The 12,107-nt window shown below is 37.3% G+C and overlaps 1 protein-coding gene across 3 annotated transcripts in view; it reads left to right on the top strand.

The window, feature by feature from the left end:
• Positions 1-11,304, top strand: part of dpp6a (dipeptidyl-peptidase 6a) — a 410,674-nt gene extending 399,370 nt beyond the window's left edge. For all 3 annotated transcript variants that reach the window (XM_084398650.1, XM_084398651.1, XM_084398649.1), the window contains 6 exons: positions 29-83; positions 1,036-1,135; positions 3,517-3,575; positions 3,652-3,724; positions 3,807-3,880; positions 8,992-11,304. In XM_084398650.1, the coding sequence (XP_084254776.1) occupies positions 29-83; positions 1,036-1,135; positions 3,517-3,575; positions 3,652-3,724; positions 3,807-3,880; positions 8,992-9,141 (511 nt within the window). In that variant the 3' untranslated portion in view covers positions 9,142-11,304. The remainder of the gene's footprint in view (positions 1-28; positions 84-1,035; positions 1,136-3,516; positions 3,576-3,651; positions 3,725-3,806; positions 3,881-8,991) is intronic.
• Positions 11,305-12,107: the final 803 nt, after the last annotated feature.

Here is a 12,107-nt window from a genome sequence, read left to right on the forward strand (position 1 = left end):
TTAACATTTTGTCTTTTGTGTCTGGCAGTGTTATGATGCAGGAGCCGTACATTGACAAGACTAGAATTGGAGCTTTTGGGCAGGTAAATACATACTGCATTTTACTGTTATTATCTGTCCAGACAGACATTTCTTTGCCTCTCTCATATGCACATGCATACATTAAAGATCTGTTCCAAACCAACTGCTTCGCTGTCTCTTAAGGGAATTGAATGGGCCTATTTACACTTTCACAATGTGCTTTTACTGATCAGATAGCTGTCTGATTTGTTAAAACTGTTTCATTTACACTTGGCCACATAAAAACCACAGATCTGGTGGGCCAAATCTTTGGCAATGTGTTTTGTCATATCCGGCTACTGGGAGCCAGTATAACATGCTCTCACATGCTTATTTTTTATCATTTTGGGAGGAGTAAAATTCACATATGTGACTTAAACAACTAGATGCATTTACTGTACACTTTTCCAGTTTCATTTGGAATGTGTCTCAAGCCACCTCCTGAAGTGGTTTAAGTGATTGGATTTAAAGCGTTTCACTGGGCATTTATACCTGGTCTTTTCACGATTGGATAGCATTTTGCTGTCCTGATTGACAGCTTAAAATATCTACATAGGCAGCTCACTAGGTTTTCGAACAGAGCTACATTGTCTGCGACCATTGAGGGTTCACTTAAAAGTGTGACTCATCCAACCGCAGTTGTGATGACGAGAGAGTCTACAGAGCCTGTCTGACTTTCAGCATGTCACATAAACTCTTCCTCTCTCACTAACTTCAGTCCTGAAGAAGAGCAGAACAAATTGGTTTCATGCAGTAAGAAGAACTTAATTGAGACCATCTACATTTCTGGCTACATCTTCGTTTTTTCCCATGCCTATTTCTTTCCTCGAAAGATAGATTTTTTTTCACAGGATTAATTAATGCATGTTCAAAGGCTGAATTTCCGCCTCATTTTAATGAGCACAGACAGTATCAGAAACTTCTGTAACTAGAAATGAAAGTGCGAGCTCTTGAGTCGAGTGTCTTGTGTTTCAGGTATATGGAGGTTACATCACCAGCCTTCTGCTCAGCTCTGAGGACTCCATGCTCAAGTGTGCTTCAGTGCTCTCGCCCATCACAGACTTTGCACTATATGGTAGGGGTTGTGTGTGTGTGTGTGTGTGCTTGTTTATATGACTCATGAGGACACAAATTTGTAAATGACATGGTTACATGGTATAATTACACTGGTATTACTGCATAAACATGGTTTATGAGGACATTTCCTGAGTCCTCGTAATTAAATTGGCTTAAAAAGCATGCTAAACAATGTTTTATTAAAAATGTAAAAATGCAGAATGTTTTCTGTGATGGGTAGGTTTAGTGGTGGGGTTAGTGTAGGGGGATAGAATATACAGTTTGTAAAGTATAAAAACCATTACACCTATTGAATGTCCTCATAATGATAGGTGCACCAACGTGTGTGTGTGTGTGTCTTAAGACGGGTGTCCAATCATGTTCCTGGAAGACAACTTTCCTGCAGAGTTTAGCTTCAATGCACCTGTCTAGAAGTTTCGAGTGACGCTGAAGACCTCGATTAGCTGGTTTAGGTGTGTTTAATTAAAGCTAGAGCTAAATGCTACGTTATCCGTCATGTTGTAATTACCGTAGTTTCCTGATGACAACACGTGACATTCTACTCGGAGCTGTTCACATCCTTGGACTGGCAACACCATCAACGCCTAAATGAATCTGCAGCAGAATGGTACAGCGGTCACATGGTACAAGTTCTCAGAAAATACCCAGTTATACATAACATTAGGTAGCTGTTGACTCTAGCATTATACTAGCTAGGCCATAACTTAAACACTGGGGATTTATTTATTTATTGGTAATGGTCTTTTTATTTACTAAATTAAATAATTAGAAGATTTGAATGGATTTAAGCGAATGAGGAAAAAGAACGAAGATAGTAAAAGAACATGGTTTTTAAATAATTTGAACTATTTCTAAATAATATTTTTATTTTAAAATAGGTATATGAATTAAAGTGAATATGTGCATAATATGTTGAAAACACAAAATGGCAAAATGTTTCTTGTCTTGTCACATTCAGATTTATGTAATTCTGAACAGAATGTGGCGAGACAAGAAACAATTCAAAACTGTGAAATATGGCCACATAAAGCTTAGTATTTTGCATAACAGAATATTACTGTTGGTTGTTTAAGGCGAGACATTGTTTTTTCATGCATCTGTCAATTTTGGGCTTTTGGGCTTTTCAAGTATTTTTTCAGACTAGTGGAAAGAAAACATCTAAAATACACTGTGAAGTGTATCTTTTATAGCACTTTATCTATTTGCGTCTGTAGATTTCAATTACAGTGCATATCTTACAAGGCTGTTTTCTCAAAATGAGTTTTTTTCTCAAGCACTGAGTCATAAATCTCCAATCTTCAGTAGCACTAACATGCACCAAACTTTACAGTTTTATTCCTATCTTTTTACTGAGGGGTTTGTTCAAATATAATTTGCCTGATTTTATACATTTTATTCCTTATATATGCATTTGAAGGAGTTTCCCTTTCAGACGCAAAATTTATGGAAGGAGAGTATTTAATTGAATCATGCAAGGTGATTTACTAAGGTGCTACTAAGGTAAATTTACTGGTATTTGCGCCATTATTTACCACCCCAAAAAAGCATGATGCTTTTGAAAGCCTGATGGATTTTATCTAAAGGTTTAATAAACTATTCCATTAAAAAAGGGTTTTCTGACAATTATGTCATATGTTAGCAGATGTTAATTGGTGGATTGCGTTGGTCATCAGTAGATCACGTGCAGAATTTTCCACTCCCATCTGCACTTTTTTGGGATTGCGCTCTCATGCTAAGTTGCCCTGTTAAGTCAATCTGGCCCTTATTCATCCAAAATAGATGTACGTGTGATATCAGGAGTGGGAAATATCATGAAAATGCTCGTCCCACCCATAGTCTGTTGTTGTAAAACTGACATCGATGCACTGTGGTAAGAGATGCACTATTGATTGCACCTCTTGATGCAATATCTTGAAAATGATCCAAGATGCTGAAAAAAACATTGAGATGTGATGTAAGATATCACCAACAACCGAACCAACGATTAAAAAAAAGTGCATGTGCATAAATGCACCCTGTTGGAACGCCTCCTAAGGAGTATTGTCTAATTCATCATCCATTCGTGCAGCTCCCTGTCTGCGCATGTCAGTGGATCCCATCAGTATTCTGAGAGCAGGGCCTGTAGGAGGACTGAAGCTCTCAAATAACTCTAGAGGAACAGAGGGATGAAAAATGGAGCATGTGTGTGTTCATCATAAACAATACCTCACATCTTACAGCGGCAACAGCAGAGGAATCGGCTCATAACTCACCAGGCGCATCAGCGTGTATTGTGAAATGGCTGTGCAGTGATTTTTATCAAAGGAAATGCTCGGAAATGAACTCTGCCAGTGACAAATGTCACCACTGACTGATACTGTTCTTATTTCCTTCTTTCAGCTTCAGCTTTCTCAGAGAGATATCTCGGCCCTCCCAAGCCAGATCGGAGAGCATACGAGGTACATTTCCTTCAGCTGGATTTTGTATTCCCCATTACTGACAACACTTAAAGTGTGCTCTTTAATGTTTCCACAGATGGCCAACCTTGCATACAGAGCGTCCCAGTTCATCGATAAAAAGTTTTTAATCATTCATCCAACAGCAGATGGTGCATTTTCTTTTCCACTTCTTCTATGTCTTTGTAAAGGATAGAATGCTGTCAACTGACACACATTTCATTTACCTTTTAGAAAAAGTTCATTTTCAACACACAGCCAAATTCATCTCCAGGCTAATCAGCGAGAGAGCAAATTACACTCTTCAGGTAAGTGTGCAGATTTACTTAGTTTCTAAGTTCTTCCTTAATTTGGGATATAAAGTTTACACTGTGGCTAAAGCCACCTTTACACAGGCTGATGGATACATATCCATAATACAATTTCAGCTTGGGGTGTGTTGAAATGTTTAGACTTTTGCAACTAAACCTTATGCGACCACCCGACCAGATGAGGGCAGAGTAAAAATTCCCAACATTTTATTTTCTCCAAACAAAATGAGCACTGTTATGAATAATTCATGTCCAGAATAATTCTTTTATAATTAATAAGCCATAGAAGACCTATGATTTCCATTCATTTTCAAAAGGATTTTCAAAATATTCTGAGAACACTTTAAAGGTTTTATTTGCAAATAATAGTTAACATATTAGTTAACATGAACTAACAATGAACAATACTTATACAGCATTTATTCATCTTAGTTAATGTTCATTTCATCATTTCCTAAACATTTTTAAAATCCAAAGTTATATTTTTTAACATTTGTTAATGCACTTTGAACTAGCATGAACAAATAATAATAAACGATTAGATTTAACGAAGATTAATACATTCTTTAAAGATATATTGTTAGTAAGTCTAGAGCTGCACTATTCTGAATAAATTGAGAATCACGATTTGTATGTTTCAAACCGAGATCACGATTCTTCTATGATTCTGAACAGACAAAAGAACATGTAATTTACTAGAGGTTCTGACAAAATGTGAAATACTTTTTCATTATTGGATGAATCAGTGTTTTTTCTAATGAATGATTCAATAACAAATACATTTTTAACAGTCACTTCTCACCACTTACTGGTGTAACGATGTATCGATACAGTCATTATTTGAAGCGCCATGTTACTTTCTAAATGTGATTTACTGTATTTTGATCGCTTCCGTAGACATCACTGTTTATGTCCGAACTAATAACTTTTATCCCAGTTCTTCTGTGATAATATGAATATTTGTAACACAGAAATAACGATACTGTGTGGCTGAAAGACTGTTTTGTGAATCGGTTTCATTCTTGACATCTGCTCTCTCTGGCTCTCTCTAAGAGAGTTTAATAGACAATGGCGAATCGTTGTCGTTTAGGAATGGAATTGCGTGGGCGTTTGAATCGAAATCACGATCTTTTAACGATTAATGAAGCAGCTCTAGCCAATGCATTAACTAATGTTAAAGGAGAACTCCGGTCAATTTTAACATTGAGCTCATTTTTTTTTGTAAATTTGGAGTGCTGTCAGTACAGAGAACAACAACAAAAATCGGTGTTGTTACACTGTGTTATCCTCTTTTTAAAATTTGCACCCTGTTGACTTCAATGGGGCAAGTTTTAAACCTGCTTTTTAGCCTCTTAACATCCTTGATGTGTCATTACAAGTGCCCAGCCTTGTGAGTGATTCCTGCAGAGTGAACACGGTGAATCTGACTGCAGTAGATGTGAAAGATATGAATAAAAGTGATGTTAATTCAGCCAGCGCACATACCTGTATTTACTTCCTGTTTTCGGTCAAAGTCCACAGTAGTCGATTGTCAAGATCACGCGCGTGATCATAGGTAACTAAACCTATGCGCGTGAACTCGACAATCGACTACTGTGGACTTCGACCGAAAACAGGATGTAAATACAGGTATGTGCGCTGGCTGAATTAAAGGAACACTCCACCGTTTTTTGAAATAGGGCTTATTCACCTTCTTTCCTACATTTAGATAGGTGGGCAAATGCATTTTTGTCTCAGTGCATGCATTGTTTTAGTTTGACAGGGTCGGCCCTAGCTTAGCTTAGCATAATGAATGGAATCCTTTGTTGCCAGCTAGCATGTCATGAGTAAAAGTAATATATAAAAAAAATAAAAAAACACCTAATTATTTCTTGTGGCCTGCGTATTCACAACAAGTACAAATAGTGATGCAGATTAACACTAGGCGATTTCCTATGCAGATATTGACTTGGGACTATATTAGGGGGAAGCACAGGCGAAGCACTGCTACTTGGGTGCAGAGATATCACGCCCAAGTAGCAGTGCTTCGCCTGTGCTTCCCCCTAATATAGTCCTTAATATATAAGTCAATATCTGCCTAGGAAATCGCCTAGTGTTAATCTGCATCACTATTTGTACTCGTTGTGAATACGCAGGCCACAAGAAGTAATTAGGTTGGGTTTTTTTATTTTTTATATCACTTTTACTCAGGACATGCTAGCTGGCAACAAAGGATTCCATTCATTATGCTAAGCTAAGCTAGCGCTGACCTTGTCAAACTAAAACAATGCATGCACTGAGACAAAAATGCATTTGCCCACCTATCTAAATGTAGGAAAGAAGGTGAATAAGCCCTATTTCAAAAAACGGTGGAGTGTTCCTTTAACATCACTTTTATTCATATCTTTCACATCTACTGCAGTCAGATTCACCGTGTTCACTCTGCAGGAATCACTCACATGGCTGGGCACTTTGCACCATTTAAGTCAACAGGGTGCAAATTTTAAAAAGAGGATAATTCGGTGTAGGCAACACTGATTTTTGTCGTTGTTCTCTGTACTGACAGCACTCCAAATTTACAAAAAAATGAGCTCAATGTTAAAATTGACCGGAGTTCTCCTTTAACAAATGAGACCGTATTGTAAAGAGTTACCAATATGCTTCTAGCTCTATTTTAAATTAACCAAATCAACCAGCTCTGAGAGAAAAAGCCACAAAAAAAAGAAAAAAGTATATGAAAAGACAAGGTTGTCGTCCGATAAAGCACTGTGAATGATGGAATAAAAAAAATATATAATTACAGAAGTATAAAAAAAATCTATATACTTACAAATCGTCAGTCAAATCAAATCACTCACAGTGCTTTATGGGAGTTTGTGGCTCAGCGACTTCTGTAATTGGTGGATTTCTCATCAAGATTATGGGTATTGTAGTTCTTCACTGGAAATTCTGCAAATTCTACTTTTTTTTTTTTTTTTTTTTTGCAATGAATTTGAAAACATGCTTGTGGTTTGTTCAGAAGCTTATCATCACATAACATCCTCATAGCCGATGACAGGACTGTCATGAAAAACGTATACACTATTTTTCAAAATCAGTTCTGGTAAATGAATGAGGTTTTCACTTGTCCACCCTGCATCATCTGTGGCGATGTTCACCAAAGGTGTGTGAGCTCTGTGGTGACTGGACACTGAGCCCTGTGATCATCCAGCACTGCTGCCAGCAGAAGGATTAGACGCGCTCGATGCATGCAGCTCATTTAAACAGATTATACAGGCCTCTCTCATGAGCCACGCGCTAACATGCTGAATAATCCCATTATATTCCCACACTAGGAGATTTCCTCTTTGCTTTCTGCTCCCTAATAGATTTGCTATTAATTGCTGGCTGGTGATTGACTGTGGAATTAATTAGGGCAGATATTCATCAGAACATTTGTGGTCGTCAATGTGTCAAGCTGTTCTTCTCAATTTATGATCTATTAGGTAGAGTCAGGGCCGCCACACACACACACACAATAAAGTATCAACGCAGTGGACGTTTTTGGACGTTGCTCAGTTGTTTTCACACTTGGTTGGATTGTTTGGTTCAAACCCATGGTTCAGTATGCATTCTGTACCACAGTTCATCTCATGTTTATTTGTGCATCTCTCCATCATTGTATAGCATTGCATTATCGTCTGAGATCATTATTGGGAGATATAGAGTAACAACTGATATTTTAAATGCATATTATGTAAGTAGTCTGCTATACCTCCCTCTGGTGCTCTTCGAGTGTCGGTCAAAAATGTTTTTTGTTTTGTTTTGTTTTTTTGTCAATGAAATGAATGTACTATATTTTAGTTTGATAATGTGTTTTATTTAATATTTTGTATTTTTAGGGGATTTTTTTATACTAAATTATATTTATGCTGTATTTATAATCCATTTATTCACTTTTTGAGCATAGACCTGAAAATTACATTTCCAACTTAAACTGTCATAATTTTTAAATGTTTTAGATCACAGACTTAAGTTTGATCTCTTTTTAAAGACGACACTTGGCAGATTATTGCTGAAGTGAAATTTTTTTTTTTTAAAGTGAACTTAAAAAAAGCAACAGAATTTTACGTGTATTGTTATGAAAAATGCACAAAAATACTATTTTCAATTTTTATATGAAATATATATTTTCAAAATCACGTTTTACTCTAAAACTGCAAGAAAATCAAAGCCATAAATCTAAAAAAGTTGTGTTCCAAAGTTGAGCTTGATATCTCAAAAAATTTGCTTTCAGTAAGATTTTGTTTGGCTGTAGTACCAAAAGTTTTCACTAGATAAAATTCGTCACCCATTAATTTCCAATGTGGTCAAAATTATTTTTTTTGAATAACATGCAATAAATTGTTCACAATAAGTTCAGGAACATCAGTTACGTTTGTTTTGGACTTACAGGATTTACAGGACTTACAGTTTTTGTTTTACAGGACCATTTAACCTTTTCAAATCATGTCCATGATTTTTGTGTGTGTGTCTGTCTGTTCACATTGCAAGTGCCAAAAGTTTTGTACCATTCCAATGAAGTAAAAAAAAAAACACGTAAATTTTCCGGTAAAAAATGACAGAAGAGAACCAGAGGATTAAATCTCATTGATTTAGATTAAAAGCTATCAGGATTTCAACTTACTTTTTTAACATATACTGAATATATCAGCAACTGCACCAAATTGGATGTTTTTGCTCAGTTTGGCCTTCTAAATAAAACAGGTGTTTTTTCGCCATCGAGTATATGAGCTCGATATTCTCACTAGATCATACTGTATGAGCCATAAAAGCCTGATGGATTTTATTTAAAGGTTTAATAAACTATTCCATTGAAAAAAAAAGGGTTTTCTGACCATTTCTGACTACTATGTCATATGTCAGGCTTTACAGGGTCAAAAAGTAGCAACAATAAACCATAAAGGCAAGGTCGAAAAACATTTCCAAGACCTTGATATGAAAATAAATGTGTTTTTTTTTTTTTCAACGTGTACTATTGATTTCACCAAGCTCTTATGTCAAACTGACTTGTGCTCACACCAAGCGTGAAAGCCGTATTCAGTGTTGTGATATTGAGCTCATACCCTCGTCGCTGTGTCCTTTGCTAGATCTACCCAGACGAAGGACACTTCATTCACAACGAGGGAACGCGGCAGCACCTCAGCCAGTCGCTGGTCAACTTCTTCGAGGAGTGCTTCCGGCTCCCGGATCAAGTGTTCGAGGAGGCGCTGGAGGAGGAAAGCGAAGAGGAGGGTTAGCCCACCTGTTCCATGATGTCCAAGCACAAAGCCAGCTCCTTTTGCCACATGATATGCAACCCATAGATTTGAAGCCACCAGTTTTCAGTTCCCTCCCAGTGTAGCATGCTGACTCTGAGACCGCCCTGCCTCGTGTTCCTGCCTCCGCTCCCCTTCAGGTGCTCCTCACTGTCATCAACCCTCGACCGTGGCATCTGGCTGGCGCCACATCGTCTCGCTCTCCCCAGCAGGCCAGTTATGAGCTTCTGAAGGTGTTAGGAGTCTCTGGTCTGTCCATCAGGTTGACGGATGAGATGCTGCGAAATGAACTGACCGCCAAGCACGTTTGGCCTTTGAATCCCAGAGAGCTGTGGGACTCGCAGGAGTTGAAACAGCAAGACTGAGGGGGGGTCATTCGGTGTTTGATTCAAATAGATATTTGGTGTTTTGGGCAAAAGGGGTGTTGTTGTCGGGAGAACGTGTCATTTGTGGTTCAAAAGGTCTTCTCATGTCCAATTGTGCTCATGTCTGGTGTTGCAATGTAAAGTCGCACATGAAAAACATTCACTTGGATATCGATAAAACTTGTTTTCAGTGTTTCAAGCGTGTCCGAGTCTTGGAAATCTTGTAGCCTCAAGTGTGTATTTTTTAGATGGTGTTTATTCATTGCAGAAGGGGAGCGAAAACGATTCTCATTATTCTCACAGACCATGACAGTTGTACAAGACTGTTGATCCCACTTCTCAGCGTGTGTTTCCTTGAAGTGATGGTCTGTCAGTGCTGGAGAAAGCACTCTGTTGATTTAGTCACTGTGCCTTATTACGGGGGCGAACGATCCTGTTCGAGCCTCCTTGTGAATATCACCAGTCATTCAAGGCTTACGTTTGATTAACTAAAATCCTGTATTTAAAACGCTCGCATTACGTGGCCATCACAAAATCTATTATTGACTGTAATAGCATCACGATAACACTGTTATTTTTACTTGCGCATGTGTGAGCCGATGTTGTTTTACCATCAACAATACGAACTCGCTCGCATCCTGCTAATAGCGGTTTTCCATCCACTTTAAGAATCGAGTAATGGAGCATGAAATTAAAATGTATGATTTCAACATTACCTCAGTATTAAACTAAAGCCCCTCTGAGGGTTTACAGACACTTTGTAGAACATTTGCTGATTCATGGCCAAAACAAATCTGTACATAAAAAGTATATTAAGTAGGGTAGGAAACACTTTTGTGTTAAAGGGATGATGAAAATTCTGACATTGACTCGACCCTCGTGCTGTTCCAAACCTGTATGACTTTCTTTCTTCAGCAGAACAGAGACGTTTAGCAGAATGCTCGTGCCATTCTTTCAATACCATGAACACCAATGCATGGAGTTGAATGGAAACAAGCTTTCAGTGTTTCATGGAGCAGGTCATACAGGTTTGCAATAAGGGTTGAGTAAATGATGACATATCTGTCCCTTCAACTCATTAAATACAGTATTGTGCAAATGTTTCACATTACAGCAGTGGCCAACTCGTTCCAGTTGGCATTTCTATTATTTAATTCACGTATGGTACGTTTCAATGTTTTGCACAGCACTGTATCTGAACAGTTATTGGTTGTAACTTTTTTCCTATTGAAGCTCTTGAGGATGAATTTTATTTTGTGTGGATGAAATGTTCATGTTTAATATTGATGCATTCACAGTGCATGTCGAAAAACCATTTGCAACTCAAAAGCTATTTTTTAAAAATGGTCAAATATCTGCATAGTATTTTTGACGGCTTGAATGTTCAAACTTGCATTTCATTTCCGGTAGTTTTGTGAGTGAGATCTCGGTCTTGTCTGCTTGATGTATAAATGTTACTCAAATATCATTTAAGTCTCTGAATATCTGAGTGTTTCTTGTACATAAAGCATTTGAAGGTATTTTGTTCTCCTGTGTCGAGCAGAACGGCGGAGGTCACGGTTTCTATGAACTGAAATGTGCAATGAAAAAAATCAAATGGGACCAAGAGTTTGATGGGATTGCTGTTTACTGACTCAGCAAGAACAGTCGTATTGTGGCACCTCTCAGAAACACAAACTATTTTATCATCACCTTTGTTATGATTTGTTTTCCTCACTTGGAGAAAAGAGGATGAATACTGTATGTAAGTAACCAAAATAAACTGAAAGCCTTCAATGTTGATGTCCTGCTTTCTTGTGAATTAAGTGAACGAGTGCATTTACACGCATGACCTTAAGACAGCGGACACTAAGGTTATGTAAATAAATGTCTTGGAAGGTGTTTTGTTTTGTTTTTTATCTCAAAAATGTCATAAACGGTTTAAATAAAACTCAATCAGCAGATCTACATTTTTGCCTGTGATCAATTCAGTGTTGCATATAAACACCTTTATCACTGGATCCGTCAGCTTATTCAATTTGATGTTAAAGGGTTAGTTCACACAAATAAAAATTGTCATCATTTGCATACCCTCATGTCATTCTAAGCCTGTGTAACTTTATATTTAATATATAACTTTTCTGAAAATGGGGTTGTGTACATGTATACAACCCCATTTTCAGAAAAGTTGGGACATTTTGTAAAATGCAATAAAACTCACAATCTGTGATTTGTTCATTCTCTTGAACCTTTTTTTAACTGACAAAAGTACAAAGAAAAGTTTTCCAACATTTTCACTGAACAACATAATTGCATTTTGTAAATATAAACACATTTTGATATTGATGGCTGAAGCACACTACAAAAAAGTTGGCACAGAGGCAAAATAAAAGTGAAAATATTATACAGGTTATCCAACTCTTTTGAAACAGTCCACAATGAGCAGGTGAACTGGTAATAGGTGAGGGTATCATGTTTGGGTGAAAAAGGAGCTTCTCAGTCTTTGCAAGCAAAGATGGGTCATGGCTCACCACTTTGTGCCAAATACCATTGTCAAACAATTCAAAAAGCACATTTCTCAATGCAAGATTGCAAAGAATGCAT

The sequence above is a fragment of the Rutilus rutilus genome (assembly GCF_951802725.1).
Source record: "Rutilus rutilus genome assembly, chromosome: 24".
NCBI lineage: Eukaryota > Metazoa > Chordata > Actinopteri > Cypriniformes > Leuciscidae > Rutilus > Rutilus rutilus.